Source organism: Ochotona curzoniae, unplaced genomic scaffold, assembly GCF_017591425.1.
Source record: "Ochotona curzoniae isolate NIBS_2020 unplaced genomic scaffold, NIBS_Ocur_1.0 contig_3255, whole genome shotgun sequence".
In the NCBI taxonomy this organism is placed as follows: domain Eukaryota; kingdom Metazoa; phylum Chordata; class Mammalia; order Lagomorpha; family Ochotonidae; genus Ochotona; species Ochotona curzoniae.
The window spans coordinates 4,629,264-4,652,497 of NW_024465777.1; the positions used below are offsets into that span (position 1 = coordinate 4,629,264).

Genomic DNA, 23,234 nt, shown 5'->3' on the forward strand with positions numbered 1-23,234 from the left:
CAGCTCCCTGCTTGTGGCCTGGGAAAGCAGTCGGGGACAGCTGAAAGGCTTGGGATCCCGCACCTGCGACCTGAAAAAAAGTTCCTGGCTCCTGGCTTTGGATCGGCACAGGCCATTGCGGTCACTTGGGGAGTGAATTATTGGATGGAAGATCTTCTGTGTCTCTCCTCCTCTCTGTATATCTGACTTTACTATAAAAATAAATCTTTTTTTTAAAGAACAAATGGAATTTTCAAAATATTAAAAAAAAAAAAGAATTTTAAACTGCAAACTGAAGTGGCTCTCAGCCCTCATGTCCAAACTATGTTCAGCACAGTTGCCAGTGTTACCTTTGCTTTTTCATGCTGCAATCCTAAGGGGCAACTAGGCTTGCTAAAGAGATGAATATCAGAAGACAGAAGCTGAGGGCAGCACTGCCTTCTTGATACCCTTCCTGCACCCAGAGTTCTACTTGCTTTTCTCTGTCCCTGTCCTCTCACTACTCCCTTTCCTATCCTCCTTGTTCAGTTTCAGAGATTATAGCTGATGGTATTCATTATGAAACAAATTCTGTGTGATTGACATCTCTAACAGGGAAGGCTTAACTTTTGAGAAAGTAGAGGCTTCCTAAAATCTTTGCTATCTAACTTTACAGGACTCCTGTTTCCTGCTGGGTTTAGACCAGCCACATTCCGTAAATATGCACTGCTCTTGACTGCTCTAACTCAGGCCCAGCTCTGACCCAGTTTCTTATTTTCTCCACCCCTTCCCCCCCCCCAATATGAGTCTGTTAACTAGTGACCCTCAAAAATATGTATTTTTGGCCAAGAAGTAGTTACTGGGTGGGGTGTGCTCTGGCCCAAGTGAGAGCCTTTATGGTGATAGGGTGTATATATGTACCAGAGTGCTCATTATTTATGCAGGCATCTTAAGGGGGGGGTGAGATCATTGGAGGAGAGAGAAATTGCTCCCATCCCCCATCTGGGTCGCCACCCAGGTGTCCTTACAGCTGAGGCCTGGAACCCAACCCGGATCTCCCAGGTGGGTGGCAGGAACCCAATTCCTTGAGCTGTCACCAGAGCCAGACATCAAAGCCAGGCACTCCGGGATGAGGCACGAGTGTTATGACATCTCAACCACCAGGCCAACTGGTTACTCTGATTTTTTAAACATAAAATCTCTGAATTTTTAGATGTAGGGATATCAGGCCTTGAATTAAAGTCCTCTGAGGCCTGTGAGTATGTCCCCACAGTTTCTTATGGACTGCCCCACATAGCATTGGCTCTTCTCTTGCACCTGCTGGTTCTTGTAATTTCTCTAGGGGTGGGAACAGTTGCGGGGAGTGCCCAGTGCATCTACCCTTTGCCATTCATTCTGTTTCATGTTTGTTTTATTGGCTTGGGGGTGGGGGTTGTGGTGGGATGAAGGAGATGTTGGGCAGAAGCACTCGGTGTGATTAAACCTCCAGCTGAGCAGATCTGTAGGAGCAGAATATCGACTCTTGGAAAATCAATGAGTGCTGCAGTAGCCAAGCTGCTGTTTGCAGGGGCTCCTACCACAGGAATGCCAGCAGCCCAGCAGTATCTCTTCTCTTTTACCTCAGCAGTGCCCTTAGCCTCGATTTACCAGATCAGAACTACCTCAGGAGATTTTGCTGAGGTGGGTTAGAACAGCAGGTTTTTGGATTTTGCAATTAGATTGGAATTTCTGCGGTGACACAGAGCCCCGCCTTCCAACAGCCTCCTTTCCAGACAGGCCTTGCCTGTACTGCTGCAGTGGTCACACAGTACTCTGGATCATGCTTCACCCCCTTGATACCACACACCTCACTGGTGCTGGGGTGAGAGCGGCATGGAAGAAGAACAGAGTTTGGGCTTCAAGAAGATACTTTTTTTGTTTTTAATAATATGTATTTTGTTTTTATTGGAAAGTCAGATATACAGAGAGGAGGAGAGACAGAGAAGATCTTCTGTCTGTTGATTCACTCCCCAAGTAGCCACAATGACCGGAGCTGATCCCATACGAAGCCAGGAGTTTCTTCTGGGGGTCTCATGCAGGTGCAGGGTCTCAAGGCTTTGGGCGCTCCTCAGATTCTTTCCCAGGCCACAAATTGGGAGCTGGATGTGAAACAGAGCACTGGGATTAGAACAGGGACCCATGTGGGATCCTGGCGCTTGCAAGGTGAGGACTTTAGCTGCTGGGCTACTGCACTGGGCCCAAGAGGATACTTCTGATTTGATTTTTTTTTTAAAGATTTATTTTTATTGGAAAGTCAGATATACAGAGAGGAGAGTCAGTGAGGAAGCTCTTCCGTCCGATGATTCACTCCTCAAGTGAGCGCAACGGCTGAGGCTGTGCCGAACCGAAGCCAGGATCCAGGAACTTCTTCCAGGTCTCCCACGCGGGTGAGGGTCCCAAGGCCTTGGACCGTCCTTGACTGCCTTCCCAGGCCCAGGCTGGGAGCTGGATGGAAAGTGGAGCTTCTGGGATATGAATTGGCTCCCATATGGGATCCTGGCACTTTCAAGGCAAGGACTCTAGCCACCAAGCCACACTGCTAGGCCCTGATTGGATTGTTGAATAGTGTTTTCCCAGCCTCTTTCTTTTCTGGCATCCTACTGTGTCTGCTCTGGTCCCCTGGGCTGATGGAGAAAGGGAGAGCTAGCAGCATGCTACCATGAGCCCAGTAACACTGAGTTTGGAGCCACTTCAGCAAAGCTCTGCTTCTGCTTATGGAGTGACGACTGGGGGCTCGTAGGCGTTTGCCTTGAATGTGGCGGCTTCTGATTTATGTACTGATTCCTCAAAGCCATTATCATCCTCTAAGTTCCCAAAAGTAAAAGGTTATTTTAGTCTACAGTTTTATGTATGGTACATCTTGAAGCAATTGGGTCCTCCTGCCCACTTGATTGGTGCCTGGGAAATTAGCCGGCCTGGTGTGTGAAAGAATTCTGGCTGGTTCTTGGAGCTTATCTGTGGCCAGGGGACTGAAACTTGCCTGACTGCTGCTTAAAAGGAGCGTTCCCACTGATCCAATTGTCACTCCGGAAGTGTGGTTGCAGAGTGGGTGAGGTATCAAGTGCACATTGAAATGGCCTGAGACAGGCCATCTAGAGGCCAAGAACAGCTTTGCTAGCTGAGCCACACCCTTCTGCCTGATACTAAAACTAAATCCGTTTGAATACAGATTCCTCCCTACACGGCAATTAGCTTGCTGCATGTGCCCTGCAATTGTAACACCTCTCCCAACACCTCTCTTAATATTATGTGCCCTTCTGAAAACCCAGGAATAGGGGAAGTGCATGCCCACAAACATGGAAAAGGTTGGTGCAAACTGAAAATGCTATATGAAATAAACCGTGAAAGTAGGAGGAATGGCTCAGGAAAAGGGAGAACAAATAGCATTGTAGATTTTAGAGTTGGGCTAACTATCTAGTGTCAGTCTTCTATAAAGGAGCTTAATGAGGTTAACCTGTTAACTTAGCCTCTCTGGAGACAAGTTGCTACCTACCCCAGCTGGAGCATGGCGCCAAGCTTCTGTCTTAGAGGAAGAGTGCAGACTGTGGATTTGAGCTCCAGTTCTGTTTAGTAAGTCACTTAACTTCTGAGCCTCCCTCTTTAATAAATTGGAAGTTATACTGAAATCAGAAGATGACTAAAAAAATTTGTTGTCAATCAGCCAATTCTTAGAACATGTGATAGTCACATATCCATGGCAATTCTTTCTTTCAAAATGGAGCCCTAAAGGGGCTTGCTTTAATAGCTTGTTTTCAGCATCCTTGAACTCTGGAGGCTTGGTCTCCTAGAGCTTTCTTTATGAATCCTGACAACATATATGGGGGATTTCCTCTTGGAGGTGGGCCTCTGAAGAGCATTCTGGAGACAAAGAGTCTGACTCTTCTCTGCTGTGCATTCCCCACCAGGCAGCCAGAAGGTACCAGGAAGAATGAGCCATTATCCGCTGAACAATAGTCTATTGTAGAAAAAGAGAAGAGCAAGTTTGGTGGGGGGTCTCATCCTATTTGGTGGTTTCTAGGATACAAACCAAGTTTTTTGGAACTGGGTAGGGCAAGAAGGAAATAGTTTTCTGAGCCTTTCTTGAAGCACTTTCTCTTTACCAGACGGTTGAGTGTAATCCACACAGGAGACCTAAACTAAAAGGATAGTGTCAGCTTCTGTGTCCCTACACCCCTTACTTACCACCTGTTTAACCCTTGACCCAGATATACCAGCAGGAGTAAGAGGCAGTCTGCTCTGTTTTGATTTGTTCTTGTCATTTCAGCCAACACCAGCTAGCCTGCCGTTTAGGTATAGGTGGCAGTCAATCTGCTAGACTGAGACCACTCACTCCTTGGAAAAACAGTGTAGTAGTTGCGTAACTCCAGAGTCCCTAGTAGTTTATGGTGGGTCAGATTGCATTTTCTAACATTTATGACAAAGACTAAAGATATTTTTAAGAATTTCAGTGACTGAAACTTCACTGAGGATGTTGTAGAAGTATTTGAAGTGGCTGCTTCACCCTTGGTACCCACAATAATTATGTTGCTTCTTTGTTCGTCAAGATATTTTGCTGTGCTCCAGCAATGGAATAGCCTCATGCCATGGCTCTAGATCTCTTAGAACAGGGCAGGGAGACAGAAATTGCTAAAGAAATTACAGGGACCAGCAGGTACAAGAGAGGAGCCAATGCTATGTGGGGCAGTCCACAAGAACTGTGGGAACACACTCACAGGCCCCAGAGGACCTTTTAATTCAGGGCGTGATATCCCAACAGACATCTAGATTAGGCCATTACAGGCTGTGTATTTGGATTTTTTTCCATAAGGATTATCCTTTAGGTGAATATGGCTGAGCTGCGAAGTTGCTACTAACACATGCACACTGCAATCAGTATGTAGGATTTATCTGGGTGTTTACATGCCAGTAATCATATATAAAGTAATGTATACAACTCAGTTCTTCACAGCTAAATAGACACAAGAACTCCATCTGGGGGCTCCTCAAGAATTGACCCAGATTTATGGAAAAATCTCATATGTGAACATTGCCATTAGCCTGTTTCTTAGGCTTGCCTATTGACACTATTTAAGCTGCTCGGTAAAACAAACTGATGTCATTCCCATGTGGCTCCACAGGGAAATCTTTTAACCCCTGCCTCTAACCCTGATCTGCCACCTTTCTGCTTGAAAATGTACTTCATCAGGCAGAACTTGTGAGTCTTGTTCCAAGAGCTTCAGTGTGCACAGGCACAGGCACGCACACACACAGGCATGCACGCCAGCCCACCCCTCCTGCTCCCAGTGAGGTATGAACTGTGTGATTTCAGGAATAGTTTTGTTGTGGTGTGAAGAGAAGGTGTTAGCTGCTGAGTTCGGTTTGTCAGCACAGCCTGACAAACCCATGCTGGCACGCACTAAGGCTGGGCAACCAATCACAGCTGGAATAGTTATCGTCACGGAGTCCCTATGGGCTTCCTCTATCAGGTCACGTCCCAAAATAACATTGGGCAGTATTTCAAGTGAAGAACTGAAGGCTTTCGGGGCTGTAGCCAGCCTGGGGTGTGAGATTCTGTGTGAAATAGTTGGATCTGCTCCAGTGCTTTTGATCTGCATGGTAGATGAGCAGTAATATGCATGAAACACGTTGGAAACACGTGAGAAAATTCTCCCAGCCCTGCTGCTTCTTTGGAACTGGTAGGGCCCTCAATAGGCTGATCCTCACCTCCCCTCTCCGAGCAGGATTATACTTGGAGCAAAGCAGACCTTCCACGAAACGGGTGCTTTAATCTTTTGGGCAATCCTCCCAGAAGACCCATGTTAGGTGGGCTCTTTTTGGGAAGCTGAGAATTTGGGTGTCCTGACATGCTGGATATAGCCCCATCAGGTAAAATGGCAAAATAGGAGCTGGGATAGACTGGAAGTTTTTTGGTGGGGTTTTTTTTGTTTTTGTTTTGTTTTTTTTTTTTGTTTTTTTTGTAAGATTTGTTATTTCAAAGGGTTAGAAAGATTTTCCATCCACTAGTTCATTCTCCATAAGACTGCAATGGCTGGAGCTGGCTTGATTCCTTCGGGTCTCCCACATGGGTACACTTGAGCCATCCTCTGCTGCTTTCCCAGGCTCATCAACAGGAAGCTATATTAAAAGCAGAGCAGCCTGCACTAAGCAGTGCCTTTAAGGGATGCCGACACTGCAAGCAGCCACTTCATCTTCTATACCTCAGTGCCGGCCCGTGAACTTTTTGTTGAAGGGAAGTGTGACTGAACTTGTTAGGCACATTGAAGTTTGACTCAATAACCAGACATCCAACTTTTTGTGAAACAGAAAGACCTGAAAAACTGGCTTTTTGTAAGAGAAAAGCAGAGGTGTGTCCTGTGTAATAAAAGGACGTGAAGTTCAGAGTAATACATGTTTGTGTGGGTAAGTGAGGGAGACTTCTTTTGGAAATTTGTACCCTTACCACCCCCCTTCTATTCTGCAATAAAAATAATTACTGTGATTAGCCACTCAGACTGATGGGTGTGTCTTATATCTTATGCCAGTTATATGTAATTATGACCCTCATTTCAGTGTATTGTTGCTAGTTGAGTTTGATGCATAAATCCCAGGGATGTCACAAACTCAGATTTGTCCAGTCTACTCACTGTGTGAGAAAACTAAAGCCCATCTTGTTGCCTCCTGTGTAGGGTCACAACTACTAAGTACCAAAACCTAAGCCTTGGTCTCCTAACTCAAAGGTTTGTACTTTTTCCATAGTTCATGTCGTGCCCCAGGATAGTGAAGAGAGTAAGTAAACAGTGTGTAGACTTGGGAGCCCGGCAGACTTGGGTTCAGATTTTGTTTCTGCCACTTACTTACAGCGTGACAACTTAAGCATATAATTAACTCAATCTCTGGTATCAGCTTTCTCATTTTCAAAATGGTAGCAATGGTAGAGCCTACAGCAAAGAATGTAGAAAACTAAGTAACCCGCAAAATGTCCGCCACATAGTAGATACTTCAGTGATAATTGCTGTTAATAGTACATGATTGTTTCTTAAAATTATTTCAAACAAGCTATCCCATGCTGTTTGCCATCTATGATAAGGACAGTTTGAAAGATTGGCCTCAAACTGGCCAGATTGGAGAAAGAAGAATGTTAGCGCTGCTTCCTTGCCCCACGTTAGTCTGTGCTCAGGCATCCCTGGCTACACGGGCCGTTGGTGACGGCTGCTTAATTAGTGGTTTCTCATGAGTGCTCTGGGTGTCTGGCAGCACTGCCTGACATCTTCAGAGCACCTTTCCACAGGACACAGATGCTTCAGGGGCTGGGAATCCCAGCCCTGGGCATGGCCAGATTGGGGGCTGCGTGGAGAACATTGTAGGTTTTCTTTAGATTCCTAAGAGCTTCCTTTGGCCTCGAGCAGTCACCTTGTAGATATCCAGGGAGCCTATTCGAGAAGTGCGATGGAAGGAATCAGCTTCTCAGTTGCTGCCCTGACCTGGTAACAGCTAGTGAGGTTTTTGTGTTTGTTTTTGGTAGATTTTTCCCTCTAAAGTTTTCAGAAGACATCCGAGGATTGCCGAATTGAATAGGGGTTCCTGTGTTGAGGGCAGTAGAAAGACTGCAGGGGGGCTTTGGCTTTACCTATATTTTCTGAAATGTTTTCGCCATGAAAGTGCTGTGCTTGTAAAAGATAAATGCACACCCATTCAGATGTTCAAATCAAACTGATTTTTCAGAGCGATTTGGTCAGAGCCCAAGTTCCAGCTTTATGAATGGACTCTTGATTCCTATTCTGTTCTGAAATGCCGGTTTCCTTCTCCAGTGAGCAAGTGGTTCTTGTTACCAGAACTGACAGTTGGATAAGGATTGGAGATTTGTGAGGAAAAGTGTGCAGGGGAGGCTTCTGGTCTCTGAGAGCCTTGGCTGTGGGTCCTGCTGTAAACACTAGGGAGAGCTTTACTGGCCCTCAGATGGCTCCTCTTATCTGGCTACATTTGTTAGTTTGTTCTGCTTGGCTCACAAGCCAGGTATCCAGAGTTGAAAGCAAGGCAGCTTTATAGCTATACAGCCTTTAAAAAGGGAGAGGGGGGGGGCCCGGCGCAGTGGCACAAGTGGTTAAGGTCTTCGCCTTGCACTCCCGGGATCCCATATGGGCGCCGGTTCTAATCCCTGCCTGTGACACGGGAAAGCAGTCCGGGACGACCCAAAGCTTTGGGACCCTGTACCTGCGTGGGAGACCCGGAAGAGGCTCCTGGCTTTGGATCGGCATAGCATCGGCTGTTGTGCTCACTTGGGGAGTGAATCATTGAACAAAAGATCTTCCTCTCTGTCTCTCCTCTCTGTATATATATCCGCCTTTCCAATAAAAAATAATAAAAATAAATCTTTAAAAAAAAAAAGAAGGGAGAGGGTGATCGCATCTTTTTTTAAAAAAAAAAAAAAGATTTATTTTGTTTTTATTACAAAGTGAGATATGTAGAGAGGAAGATCTTCCATCTGATGGTTCACTCCCCAAGCGGCCACATGGCTAGAGCTGAGCCAATCCGAAGCCAGGACCAGGAGCTTCTTCTGGGTCTTTCATGCTGATACAGGGTCCCAAGGCTTTGGGCCATCCTCTGCCACAAGCCAGAGAGCTGGATGGGAAGTGGAACATCTGGGACACAAACTGGCTCTTATATGGAGTCCCAGCATGTGCAAGGCGAGGACTTTAGCCACTAGTCTACTATACAAGGCCCTAGAAGAGAGGGACTGACATCGTTGTGTGGCATACAAGCTGCTGCCTGTGATTGCAGCGTCCCATATCGGCAGTGGTTCGCGTCATGACTATTCCTCTTCCAATCTAGCTCCTGGCTTTGGGGCTGGCTCATCTCTAACCGTGGTGGCCATTTGAGGAGTGAACCAAGAGATGGGAAATTGTCTCTGTCTCCTCCTCTCTCTCTCTCTCTCTCTCTCTCTTTCTCTCTCTCTCTCTTTCTCTCTCTCCCTCTCCCTCTCCCTCCCTCCCTCCCTCCCTCCCTCCCTTTCTCTCTCCCCCTTCTCCCCCCTCTCCCAGTTTCTCACTGTAAATTAAATAAGGAAGATGCCCTTTGGAGTTACCTAGAGGTTGATCTCTTTGAGTTCCCATCTATACTGGAACTAATTTTCACTACCTCCCCACCCAAAAGGCAGTTTGAGAGAGAAAAGGGAGAGGAAAAAACATAGAGAATTTCCATCCAATGGTTCCCTCCCTAAAAGATCCCAGTGGCCAGAACTGAGCCAATCCAGATTAGGCCAGAACTTCCTCTGGGTCTAGAGTAGGGGTGCAAAGGCCCAAAAACGTTGGGTATTTTCTCCTGCTTTCCTGGACATACTAGCAGAGGACTGGCACAAAAACGGAGCACCAGGACTTGAGCTGCCACAGGCTACAGCTTTACCCACTATATCTCAGCACCAGCTATTCTCATGGCATTTTAAAAGTATGCTATATGATAACACCAATGTGATATACAGATCTGCTTATCAGTGTAAAAACTGACATTTTTTTGACTTCTCAGGTAGCATTGAGAGCTAGCAAAATATTTAATTATTTTAACGGCACAGTGAGAGGCAAAAGATGAGGGGATATACACACATACAGAGATCAGTCTTCCATCCACTGGTTCAAATCCCAAATAGCCACAATTCCCAGGGTTGGACCAAACCAAAACCAAGAGCCTACAACTCTGCTTGGGTCTCACATGTGGGAGTCAGGCATCCAAGCACTTGGGCCATGTTCTACTGCCTTCCCAGAAGCATTAACAGGGGGCTAGATTTGAGGTGGAGCAGCTAAAACTTAGGCCATCACTCTGATATGTGATGCCAGTTCTGTAGACATTGGCTTAATGTGCTGTGTAACAGCACCGCCCAGAATTATCTTCAGATTCAAAGAACTGTTCTTAAACATTAAGTGTCATGGTTTCTATGCTCTCTCATCACATAGTTCCCAGCTGGAGAGTAAACATGAGCTGGGCAGTGGGGGCAGGCAGTAGTTAGTCAAGGGAGTATTTCTTGGAGTTAGTGTTTTCATGTTCAGTTCCTGCTTGCTAATCATAGAATTCACAGAATTTGAGTGAACTCAGATACCAGATCTCACCAAAAAACTTAGAGCTAGGGGGAAAACTAAGTTTACTCGGTTGGCAAACGTTTGTGTATCCCTCTCTTATCCCTTATGTTTCAGAATATAATAACTTGAAGCAAATGTATCCTTGAATATGGAGGTTATAATAATCTAAAGGGGAGAAGGTTGTAAATTTTGTCCAGACTTCTTATGGCTTCTGTCAGTGTTTTGTGAAGTCCCTCCCCTGCCCCCGCCCCCTCCTGCCGCCTGAGAAAAAGCTAAGGTCTCATTGAAATGGCTGTCTTCAGGGGTTAACACATGTTAAGAGCCTCTGCCTGGAATGCCAGCATCACATATGGGTACCGTTCAAGTACTGATGCACTTCGGAGAGCAGCAGCAAGTGGCCCAATTGCTTGGACCCCTGCATCTTGGAAGAAACTCCTGCCTCCTGACTTAGGACTGGCCCAGCTCCAGCCCTTGGCAACCATTTGGGAAGTGAACCTGCAAATGGGAAATCTATCCCTGTGCCTTTCAAATAAAAACATAAGTAACTGCTTTCCTATGACTGACCATACAACTCAGAGCTGGAAAAGAAGATGTAGGAAATGGGATATACTTTGAGGAAATGAAAACTGACTTATGGGCCAGGTACACATCCCCACCCATTTGCTTACATGTTGCCTATGACTACTTTTGTACTAGAATGGCAGCATTGAGTAGTTTTGACAGATTATATATGGCGTACAAAGTCTAAAATAGTCTCTCCCTAGTTCTTAACAGAGTTTTTCACAAGTAAACTTTAGCATCATAATTAAATAATGCTTGTAGTGAATTTGGATATTTAAGGAGATGCTAAGCATGTAGTTTGTTGAAAACATCTTTATTGATTTCATTACTGATCCATGTTCTGTGTCTGTTTCAGGATCTGTCTGGCTCAATAGATGATCTCCCAATGGGGACAGAAGGAGCTCTGAGTCCTGGAGTGAGCACATCAGGGATTTCCAGCAGCCAAGGAGAGCAGAGTAATCCAGCTCAGTCTCCTTTCTCTCCTCATACCTCCCCTCACCTGCCTGGCATCCGAGGCCCCTCCCCCTCCCCTGTTGGCTCTCCCGCCAGTGTTGCTCAGTCTCGCTCAGGACCACTTTCGCCTGCTGCAGTGCCAGGTACCCTCAAGTGCCACTTTTTGGGGAAAGGGAAAGATGATTGGCCCTAGTGATACTGGGAAGCCCTAGCCTTGCACTGGTAGAGGCTAACTCTTGTCTGCCGTTTCCCCTTCCCAGCTGAAAAGGGGAAAGGGGAAAGGGGACCCTCTTGGCTGGATCTGTCTATGAGGCTGGGAGATACTTAACCTCTCCATGAGCCACTTTGACCTCTAAATTGACATCCCAGTTAAAGTTCTGAGGTTTCACGGTGACTTGTTTACTATCTTCTCTGTCTGGACAGGCAACCAGATGCCACCTCGGCCCCCCAGTGGCCAGTCGGACAGCATCATGCATCCTTCCATGAACCAATCAAGCATTGCCCAAGATCGAGGTGAGAGCCTGGGCTTTGGAGCACAAGAGGACTGATAACTTTTGGAAAATTGTATAATCTTAAGTCACTGGCTAGCTGCGAAATTGGAATGCACATTGGGTGCCAGCCTCATGGTGTAGCCGATTAAGTCTGCTGTCTGAGACACCAGCATCCTACATGAGCATCAGTTTCAGTCCCACTTCTGACGCAGTTCCTTGCTAATGCACCTATGAAAGCAACGAAAGATGGCCCTAATGTTTGGGCCTCTGCCACCCGTCAGGGAGACCCTGGTGGAACTGCCTCACTTCAGTCTGGGCCAGCCCTGGCTTTTGACTCATCCTGACTCAAAACAGCCAGGAATAGGCCAGGTATAAATCAGGAACCCTCCGTGAATCTTCCGTGTGACTAGCAGGAACTCAGGTACTTGAGCATCATCCTCTGCCTCACACACAGTCCAGTATGGTTTGGAGGTGACTCAAGTAATGCCTTCCTTGCCTTCTGCACCAAAGCACCTGCCCCGGTCACTTACCATTTTGTTTTCCTGTTATTACTGTTTGTCTTCAAATTTCTGTTTGGTAGAAGCAATTGACATGCTCTGATTTCTGGTTTGGACTACTTCGTATGTGCCTTAAAGGCTAAATGACAATATAACAAATCAGGCATTTCATGCAAGTAGCTGTAAAGAGAACACAAATGATGAAGTCCCAGAAGAACATTTGTTCCCATTATACTGAGCTAATAAGTGTATGATTGGGGTCAGTGTTGTGGCAAAGCACGTTAGGCCCTTTGCAGGCATCCCATACGGAGGAGTTGTGGTTGCTCTGCTTCTCATCCAGCTCCCTGGCGATGGCCTGGGAAAGCAACAGATGATGACACAAGTGCTTGGGCCCCTGGACACCCACATGGAAGATTCAGATGAAGTTTCTGGCCCACTGCTAACTGTATGTCTGCTATCCACAAATAGGTTATATGCAGAGGAACCCCCAGATGCCCCAGTACAGCAACCCCCAGCCTGGCTCGGCCTTATCTCCACGTCAGCCTTCTGGAGGACAGATGCACACAGGCATGGGGTCCTACCAGCAAAACTCCATGGGAAGCTATGGCCCCCAGGGGGGCCAGTATGGCCCACAAGGTGAGTGTACTGTCCAGTTAGGAGTAGGCAGAGAGGGGAAAGTAGCTCCTTAGCTGATGAGCTGTAGGAGTAAATGTCCTTTTCCCTAAATCTTCCCAACCCAGAGTCTAAAGTAGGACTGTATTGGCTTCCACCTTGTCTCTGACTATGTCACCATGAAGAAGTCTGAATTTCTTTGAGCCTTGTTTTATTTATAAAATGGGACTAAGACTTTTAGCCCAGGACTGAGCAGACACTACAGATGGCAGCAGTCAGGGTATTTTTTGGTAAATAAGCTCTAATAGAATAGGTGCTCACTTAAGATCAACCCTAGGCAGATCTGAAGGTGAATCTCAGCATGGGATAGAAAGCAAGAGGAGTGTGTGAAAAAGACTTCCTTGGGAGGTTGCAGGGCACAGATGCTAGCAAAGCCAGTCTTGCTCTGTGCTTTCTGCACTTGATCTTAGCCAAAAGGCCAAGAAGCAATGCTCTGTGCTTCCTGTAAGCTGAGGAAACACTGCTTTGCTTAGTTTTCCCATGACAGTGAAGGTTTCTATGAAGTTTGTCTCTTCCCTGATCACAATAGTAAATTATTCTAGCTGTTTGGAGTTTAGCAGCTAAGAGATATTAATGATTTGCCTGTGATTCTCTAACCCAGTCGCTGTGTCCTCTCCCTCTCCCCTTCCAGGAGGCTACCCAAGACAGCCAAATTATAATGCCTTGCCCAATGCCAACTACCCCAATGCAGGCATGGCTGGAAGCATAAATCCCATGAGTGCTGGAGGTCAGATGCATGGGCAGCCTGGCATCCCACCTTATGGCACACTCCCTCCAGGGAGAATGAGTCATGCCTCCATGGGCAACAGGCCTTATGGCCCTAACATGGCCAATATGCCACCTCAGGTTGGGTCAGGGATGTGTCCCCCACCAGGGGGCATGAACCGGAAAACTCAAGAAACTGCTGTTGCCATGCATGCTGCCAACTCTATCCAAAACAGGTAAGGCCTAGGAAATGAAGAGGTTGTCTGTAGACTCACTTGGGTAATTGAGATGCTTCTGGCCCTGAATGAGAACATTGTATGTATGCCTATGTAACTGATAAACATTTAATTGAGAGCTCTTCAGAAAACTCGGTTTTATTAGATTTTCTATTATAGTGTTGAAGACAATAAAAATGCTGATTCTTAAACATCTTAATTATCAATTTCACATGAAAAATCATGTAAAGAAATGTACAGGATAGATTGTTGTTGTTTTATTTTGCTTTGCTTTGTTCTGTTTTGTTTAGGTCTATGCTTTTATAATTTTTCCCTCCCCCACCACCTTCTTCCATCCCTCCCACTGTTTCCTCCCTACTTGGGGAGGTCCTTCCCGGTGGCTGCCCCAGTGGGGTCTGAACCAGGACAGGTTATTTTGATTGACAAAGTAAGTCTTTAGGGGAGGTAATTTCACGTCTATCAATTTTTTTTCCGGTCTATTCCCAAAAGGCTTCTTTGTGATACACATGAAATTTGGGACTGTGGTATGAAAGAGGGTGGTAGGATTGTGGTTTGCCTTTTCTGCTATTGTACGTGGTCCTGTGCTTTTGACTGGTGATACTAAAGTGCAGGAGACTTTTGTGGGTAGGTTCAGCAACTTTAGTTATCTTCCCTGGGCACAAGTTTCTGTTAATGTAGTTGTATTCTTATTCAAGATACAACTCTGCACTAACATATTTTCAGTACCCACTGCCTTTTTTTTTTTTTTTTTTAATTGGAAAGATACATACAAAGAGGAGGAGAGACAGAGAGAAAGATCTTCCATCTGATGGTTCACTCCCCAAGCGGCCACAGTGGCTGGAGCTGAGCCAATCTGAAGCCAGGAGCTTCTTCCAGGTCTCCTACGTGGGTGCAGGGTCCCAAGCCTTTGGGCCATCCTTGACTGCTTTCCCAGGCCACAAGCAGGGAGGTGCATGGGAAGCAGGGTCACGAGGATTAGAACTGGTACCCATTTGGGATGCTGCGTGTTCAAGGCGAGGACTTAAGCTGCTTACACTATCATGCTTGGGCCCCTTTTTGTTTTTCTTTCTTTCATTTTAAATGTTTATTTTTATTGGAAAGATAAAGGCAGAGAAGGATCTTCCATCCACTGGTTAATTCCCAAGGTGACTGCAACAGCCAACGCTGAGTCCATCCAGAGCCAGAAGCCAGGAGCTGTTTCTGGGTTTCCCACATGGACGCTGAGTCCTAAGGCTTTAGGCCGTTCTCTGCTGCTTCCCCAGGCCATTAACAGGGAACTGGATGGAAAGTGAAGCATCTGGGACACAAACTAGCATTCATCCCATCACTTGTAAGGCAGAGGATTAATCAATCAGGCTGTTGCCCCAGGCCTGCCCACTGCTCTTAAAGTGAACCTCATTGCAGAGTTGATGAATCAAGATAAAGTAATTCACTGAGAAAATAGATTTGGTAGACCATCAAGGTGATAGAAGTATAAAGTTTGTGTTATGTCCTTCAAGAAGGATTATAGGGGCCAGCGGCGTGGTCTAGTGGCTAAAGTCCTTGCCTTGCACGCTCCAGGATCCCATATGGGCGCCGGTTCTAATCTCGGCCGCTCCACTTCCCGTCCAGCTCCCTGCTTGTGGCCTGGGAAAGCAGTAGAGGACGGCCCAAAGCCTTGGGACCCTGCAACTGCGAGGGAGACCCGGAAGAAGTTCCTGGATCCTGGCTTCAGATTGGCATAGCACCGGCCATTGTGGTCACTTGGGGTGTAAATTATCGGACGGAAGATCTTCCTCTCTGTGTATCTGACTTTCCAATAAAAAATAAATCTTTAAAAAAAAAAGGATTATAAAATCGCCTCCAGGGGCCCGGCAGGGTAGTGTAGCAGTTTAAGTCTTCACTTTAAATGCGCCAGGCAATCCCATATGGGCACCAGTTCTAATCCTACCAGCTCCACTTCCCATCCAGCTCCCTGCTTGTAGCCTGGGAAAAGTCAAGGACGGGCCAAAGCTTTGGGACTCTGCACCCACGTGGGAGACCCAGAAGAGCTCTTGGCTCCTGGCTTCGGATTGGCTCAGCTGCAGCCATTGTGGCCACTTGGGAGTGAACCATTTGACAGAAGATCTTCCTCACTATGTCTCCTCTCTGTACATCTGCCTTTCCGATAAAAATAAATCAGTCTTTTTTAAAAAAATCACCTCCATGTGCTATGTCTTAATTCATTCTGATTATGGCTCGGTTAAATTGAGCATTCATCTAGGCTGTGAAAAGGAAATACGGCTTGACTTTGGAGTGTGTCTCTTAAAATTAATGTATTGTTTGCTGTACCGAATTCAAATCTTAATCTTTTGTAGGAAATAGAATTTTGGACTTTCTGTACGTTACATAGTTCTATCTTGAAGAAGACACATAAGCTTTTTTTTTTTTAAGCCTAACTAAATGGTTTATACAGCCTTAATTACTTTTTAAATCCAAATCTGAAACCTTCCCATTCTAACCCATATCTCTCTCAATTTCCATCTTCTTCCTCAGGCCACCAGGCTACCCCAACATGAATCAGGGTGGCATGATGGGAACTGGACCTCCCTATGGACAAGGAATTAATAGTATGGCTGGCATGATCAACCCTCAGGGACCTCCATATCCCATGGGTGGAACCATGGCTAACAATTCAGCAGGTTCGTACTTGTCCTTGTTCAGCTTAGAGAATGTTTTAAGAAGGATAATCATATTAAATGAATCTATCGGACATGACTTTTTCTTCTCTTGTATAGGGATGGCAGCCAGCCCAGAGATGATGGGCCTTGGGGATGTCAAATTAACTCCTGCGACCAAAATGAACAACAAGGCAGATGGGACACCCAAGACAGAATCTAAATCCAAGGTAACAAGCCTCGTCTTGGCTCCTCTCAACTTTGGTCCTATTCTTTTCAGTGATGGAAAGGAGAAGAAAAAATAAAAGAAGTGATGGTTCTAACCTAGTGCAGCATCACTGATTCGTCTGAAAAACCTGCTATTGCCTCTGTTGTGAGGGACTCCACTCACTTGGGTGACCGGGGCCTGTGAACTTGGGACATCTCCGTTGCCTTCCCAGGCACTTTAATAGAAAGCTAGGTTGAGAGCAGAGCAGCCAGGACTTGAACTGACAGTTATGGGATGCTGGTATTATAGGTGGCTACTTACCCCACTGTGCCTTGATATGTATTGAACAAGAATTTGAAACTGAGCCTTACTACTTAAAGGCTGTCAGATTTTAAGCATTGCTACTTTATGGGCTAGTGTTGTAGCACAGTGGTTTGAGCATTGTTTACAACGCAGCATTCCATATTAGAATATTGCTTCAAATCCTGGCTATTTGCTTTCAGTTCAGTTCTGTTCCCTGATAATGCCTCCTGGGAAGGCAGTGTGTCATAGTTCAGCTTTGGGCCCCAGCTTACCATGTGAAAGAACACGATAGAGTTCCTGGCTCTGGCCATGATAGGCATTTGGGGATTGAATCAGCACATTGAAGATCTCTCCCTCTTTTCTCCCTGTCTCCAATTCCATCTTTCAAATAAGTAAGTAATTATCTTTTTACATGGAATAAATTATAATACCTAATATATAAAGGCATCCAGCATAGCTCCCAGTACATACCATTTAGTTCGTCTTGGCTCTCTTCCTTTTCAGAAAGGTCTGGCTCCTTTCTGGCCCTTTAGCCTTGTGAAGACAGGGCAGGGGCAAGTGATCACCCTGAAGTAAGCAGTTTTATTGCAACCCTAATCAGGAGACTTCTGAGACTCTGATTATGGGGTTTGAATCCAACCAGTTCATGACTTTTCATCTGTCACTTCCAGAAATCCAGTTCTTCTACCACAACCAATGAAAAAATCACCAAGTTGTATGAGCTGGGTGGTGAGCCTGAGAGGAAGATGTGGGTAGACCGCTACCTTGCCTTCACGGAGGAGAAGGCCATGGGCATGACCAATCTGCCTGCTGTGGGTAGGAAACCTTTGGACCTCTATCGCCTCTATGTGTCTGTGAAGGAGATTGGTGGATTGACTCAGGTGAGTGCCTTGACATTTGGCTTAACTTGTAGATGGAGCCTCTTTCCTAGGTAGTTATTGGCTTCACACAACGCCATGCATTCCATAGGACATCTCACTCCTGCTCTGTGAGTCCCATAACACTGACAGGAATCATGGAGCTTCTAGAAGACAGACACTTTCTTAGTAATATGAGCTATTAGCACTCAGTTTTTCGTGCATCTGGGATCCCACTGGGGCACAGATACAGGGAATGTTGTGATTATATGGAAAACAGATTGTTGTCATAGCAAATGCAGATGGAGAAATGGGTCTAGATTTAAGCCCTGTCTTGGCCATTTCACAACATGATAAATTAATCAAGGTGTGTGAACCCTCTGGGTCTTAATTTTATTTTTTTAAAATCCTTGTACCCTGCTAGGCTGTCGCTTTTTTTTTTTTTTTTTTTTTTTTTAATGTATAGTTTTCAGTAAGCCTTCTGCCACATGATTGATCTGCAAGATGGTACAAGGACATCTCCCAGTGGAGTTGGGATTTCAGGACATACTTAATAGAATCAGTTTATGAAGTGGTAGGAAGTTTTGTGTACTCGTTATGGGAGACTTGTGAATGAAATCTCTCAATCCTTTGGCACCCAGAGTGTTCCTGCTCTGATACTTTACAAGCAAGCAGGTAGACCACCCTGACAGCATACTCTGCCTTACGCACTTTGCTCCTGCGTGTGTTCACTAGTTGTCAGACCAGAAGCCTGCTCTTACATCAGTTTGTGGCTGAGCTCAGGGGGGGACATAGCAAGGGAAGACTTAGTCCAGACCTCAATTAGAAGAGGAAAACAGCTGTCACCAGCAGAAACGAAAGTGACTGGAATGAAGCCAAACAACAGTCATGAATTCCTTCTGCCTTCAGGCTTTATTCCCCTCCCCCACAAAGAAAAACAGAACCAAACAAGACACGTGCACACTGCCACAAAGCGTGGGAAGCAAAGTAGAAGGCTTCTGATCCAACCTATGCTTGCTTCTGTCCTCCCTGTAGTAACTCTCCCGGTCAGGCTTTTCCTTTGCCTGTGGGCACTGGGATGTCATACTAGGTTTGGCCTCTGCCCTGGTTTCTGGATTCACCTAGCCTAGGATGTGAAGTAGAAGGTGAATCCAACAGCCTACAGCCTGTCTTCAAGAAGAGGAAGAATAGTATATTAAGTTAGTGAAAGTTCCAAGATGGGTCCTGAGTTTTTCTAAAGGATAATTAAGGTTTGGCTGGGGGGCAGGGGTTCATGCCAGGAAATTGGACCAGGTTGCATGTAAGTGATTCCAGACTGTCTTGTGCCAAGGCCCTAGGAAGTGTTCCTAGTTACCTGTCCTCTGCTAAATTGTCCCCCTCTGGGTTTCCTTGAACTCTTATCTGCTATCACAGGTTGCAGATGAAGAGGTGTTAGTCTTTTGGACTTCCGTTGGTGGATCTGCACTGGAAAGCCAGTGTTCCCCTGCCTTTGAGGGATAGACTTACAGGTGATAGACCTGCCCAACTGAAGCAGAAAAACTAATCCAAGAAGCATTTGGGGAATGGTATTTGTTAGTTCTTTTCAATATAAGCTTTATTTTTTTTTTTTTTTTTTTTTTTTTTGTTTGCCGCCACAAACTAAAACATCAGGCGCAGCAAGCTATGCAGGGATGAGGGCCATGGGGACAGGAATGAAGGTAGAAACAGAGAGAGGTCTCATGCCGTAGTGGCAGGAGAGGGTCCCAAGGGAAGAGGGAGAAGGGGAGGAGGGGAGGATAGGCAGCAAAACAAGTTGTATACACGCGAGAGTGTGCCTTTGTGGCTGGGGCAGTGTGGGTATTACTGGGTGTGAGGAACTGGTGGACAGGGCTGTCAGGTAGGTACAGTGTGCATTGGTGGGAAAAGGGTTACAAAGTTACAGCAAATTGGCAGACAACAAACTTTGAACCTAAAGGGGGCATGAATCTTAAGGAAGCTGAGACATAGAGGAAGCAGATATTTAGAATGATGCCGAGTCAAATGGTGGGGATATTTCAGGGCTGATGTTTAGTTTAACAAAGTAAGTCAGGCAAGGTGGTCGCTGTTAAGTACCACAAAGGTTTCCAATTTAGAAAATGTTTAGTTTTATTAGTGCATTTAAAATGAGATTTGAATGCTGTTTTCAGCAGAGCATTTTATAAAGCAAAGACTGACACTATGGATTCTGTTCTAATAGTGATGAGGAATTTGCCCTATTTTGGTTATTTACTATGTCATCATTGTAGTGGTACTGAGGATAGGGAGAAGCCAGGACACAGTTAGCTAAGTTGTTGGGTAATCCACCCAAAAGACCGACTTTTGCAGCCACCTCAGAACTCTGATTCCTCAGGAAACTAGTACCTTGCGGCCCTCTGAGGCCTTGAAACAGGAAAGACCATGTGTAAGGTGTACCCCAACTCTTCTGGTTTTTTATGCAGGTCAATAAGAACAAAAAATGGCGGGAACTTGCAACCAACCTCAATGTGGGCACATCAAGCAGTGCTGCCAGTTCCTTGAAAAAACAGTATATCCAGTGTCTCTATGCCTTTGAGTGCAAGATTGAACGGGGAGAAGACCCTCCCCCAGACATCTTCGCAGCTGCTGATTCCAAGAAGTCCCAACCCAAGATCCAGCCTCCCTCTCCTGGTAAGGACAAGTGGATCAGCCCTACCAAGGAGGAGGGCCCAGTTCCCTGGCTCCCTGTTTGTGGTGCTTGTTTTCTGAGATGCCAGGACTTAACAGGTTGGCAGACTAAAGATCGGGCAGTGGCAATTCCCTTGGGATGTACCCTGCAGCAGCCTTTAAGTTTTAATTTTCACCACACCTGGCGTTTTGCCAAGTGTTTGTAAACTAGTGAGTGGGAGGGACACCCACAGAGTGGAGTAAAACTGACAAATAGCAGTGAGGCAAGGCCATCTGGGAGCTTTGGCCCACTGATGTCAGCGCCTTAGAATGCAGCTCAGACTAGAGCCATGGATTCCCCAGGGAGCTGAGATGGTAATGAATGGGAAGGAAGGGCGGGGAGGAGATGTGAATGGAATGCTGATGGGAGTGTCTCTGTTCACCCTTGGTTGTGAGTGGAGGTTGGAGCCTGGGCATGTATGAGAAGGGAAGAAGGCCAAGACCCTGGAAGGTGGGTGTGAACACATGTGCCCCGGTTCTGACCTGGGGGTGTGATGAGTGCCTGAGCTGCCAATGACTCATCAGCCAAGGGAGGCCTTAGGAATGGGATAGCTGCTTCCTGGAAGGGTAGCTAATGGAGACATTAATTACTGGTACTTCTGTACTCATCAGTCTAGAAGAACATTTGAACCTGAGAAATGATACTGCTGGAGGCTTGAGAATAGGAGCTCCTAGGCTCCTCAAAATTGTAGCACATATTTGGGCCAGGGTGAACCTCAACTTAGATTTTGGGGGCTGAATAAAAAGCTGCATACCAACCTTACAGTATTTAATAGGTTATAGATAAAATCCTTGGAAAAGTCAGGAAAGCAGGCTTGACTGAAAAATCAGATGAGTGGTGATGTCATGAAAACATATCACTCTTCTCCAAAGATACAAAACCAGAGAGCAGCAAAACTCTCATGTCTGTGACCTGGCCTTGCAGGTCCCCTGCTGGGAAGGATGAGTGAGGCCTTAAAGCCTGGGAAAATCTTTGCCAGAGTAATCCTGGGACAATTGGTGTGTTCTATGAAAAGTAAGCACTTCCTGGCAGGCTGCCTCTCATCTTGCATCCCTGTCCACAGCGGGATCAGGGTCCATGCAGGGGCCACAGACGCCTCAGTCCACCAGCAGTTCCATGGCAGAAGGAGGAGACCTGAAGCCGCCAACTCCAGCATCCACACCACATAGCCAGATCCCCCCTTTGCCAGGCATGAGGTAAGGCCAGAAGCAGGGCAGACGGTGTGAGGGGCCCTTGGGGCAGGGGTATGGAACTCCTATGCAGCCCACAGGCAGCTCCTTTCACTGCCTGCCCAGCTAGTGACTCCTGTGTATGTTGTAGTACACTGGGAACTGAAAATTGTTTGGGGTATCACTGTTTTTTTCTCATTCTGTAATAGGAGCAACTCAGTTGGGATGCAAGATGCCTTTCCTGATGGAAGTGACCCCACATTCCAGAAGCGGAATTCCATGACTCCGAATCCTGGGTACCAGCCCAGTATGAATACCTCTGACATGATGGGGCGTATGTCCTACGAGCCAAATAAGGATCCTTATGGCAGCATGAGGAAAGGTGACCAACTGCTGTGGACCTCATGTCCCCAAAACTAGTGCCAGGCAGATGGAGGCATAGCTTTAGGCTGGCTCCAGGTTCTCAAGCCTTGCTCTGAGATGGCATTTCCTGACCTAATCATCCTTCTTTGTCCTTACCTACTTTCTTGCTTCCCTCTCCCTGGACTCACTGTGCCACGTACATTGTGTTTTGGTGGCTGGGTCTCTTTAGATTTGTTTGTGAGCATGTCAGGAGAAAATAAGAACAGGCCTGTGCTCTGAGGCTAGCCTGGGTCTAGGAGCCAGCCCGGGGTGTGGGTGGCTCAGTTTGCCGTCCCACCAGAGCACTCACTGCTTGCCTTTCTGCGTTCAGCTCCAGGGAGTGATCCCTTCATGCCCTCAGGGCAGGGCCCCAACGGTGGGATGGGAGACCCCTATAGCCGGACCGCCGGCCCTGGGCTGGGAAATGTGGCCATGGGACCACGGCAGCACTATCCCTACAGCGGTCCTTACGACAGAGTAAGGTAAGCACAATTGCTGCTCCTTCCCTGCTTCTGGTCTCCACACTTCCAACTCTGGAAGATTCAAATTCTAACTGCTTCTCTAATTTTATTTAGGACGGAACCTGGAATAGGGCCTGAGGGAAACATGGGCACTGGGGCCCCCCAGCCGAATCTCATGCCTTCCACCCCAGACTCGGGGATGTATTCTCCTAGCCGCTACCCTCCGCAACAGCAGCAGCAGCAGCGGTAAGTGCAGCCCAGGGTCCGAGCTGCCATGGACTCCCTTTGCCGCCGCTCGCCCTGACCCTCAGTTTCTCTCCCTCCTGCAGACATGATTCCTATGGCAATCAGTTCTCTACCCAAGGCACCCCCTCCGGCAGCCCCTTCCCCAGCCAGCAGACCACAATGTATCAGCAGCAGCAGCAACAGGTGAGCAGGGTAGCTGGGAAGGGTTTGTCTTGACAACCAACCTGCGTGTGTCTAGAAACTCCTTTGAAGAGTTGAGTGTTCTTCTGTTACCCAGATAGCCAGTTCTGCCTAAAGAGCCAAGTCCTCAACCTGGTCCCTCTTCAGAACCCAGTCCAGTATCCCGCATTCTCCAAAAGGGCAAGAAAGAGATTTAATTTGATTTGAAGTTTTTTTATTTGGAATAAGGCAGAACCAGTATGGGAAGACCGAAGGGTAGTTTCCCTGAGGGTTGACTTGAGGAGATATTCTGTGAAAGTGTTTCCTTGTTCTCCTGGTGTCTACAGCCTCTTTTCAGGGACAACTGTAACATCCTGGCATCTGTGGATTTTGTGTCTCAGAGCAAACTGATCATTTCCCCCTCTGCTTATATC

General features: G+C 46.6%; 1 protein-coding gene across 2 annotated transcripts in view; it reads left to right on the forward strand.

Annotated features, from left to right (window-relative positions):
• ARID1A (AT-rich interaction domain 1A) overlaps positions 1 to 23,234 on the forward strand; it is an 85,240-nt gene that overhangs the window by 56,006 nt on the left and 6,000 nt on the right. For both annotated transcript variants that reach the window (XM_040979633.1, XM_040979635.1), the window contains exons 5-17: positions 10,960 to 11,200; positions 11,481 to 11,570; positions 12,514 to 12,681; positions 13,349 to 13,658; positions 16,173 to 16,318; positions 16,415 to 16,524; positions 17,477 to 17,686; positions 20,119 to 20,326; positions 21,427 to 21,559; positions 21,742 to 21,914; positions 22,266 to 22,416; positions 22,510 to 22,641; positions 22,725 to 22,824. In XM_040979633.1, the coding sequence (XP_040835567.1) occupies positions 10,960 to 11,200; positions 11,481 to 11,570; positions 12,514 to 12,681; positions 13,349 to 13,658; positions 16,173 to 16,318; positions 16,415 to 16,524; positions 17,477 to 17,686; positions 20,119 to 20,326; positions 21,427 to 21,559; positions 21,742 to 21,914; positions 22,266 to 22,416; positions 22,510 to 22,641; positions 22,725 to 22,824 (2,172 nt within the window). The remainder of the gene's footprint in view (positions 1 to 10,959; positions 11,201 to 11,480; positions 11,571 to 12,513; positions 12,682 to 13,348; positions 13,659 to 16,172; positions 16,319 to 16,414; positions 16,525 to 17,476; positions 17,687 to 20,118; positions 20,327 to 21,426; positions 21,560 to 21,741; positions 21,915 to 22,265; positions 22,417 to 22,509; positions 22,642 to 22,724; positions 22,825 to 23,234) is intronic.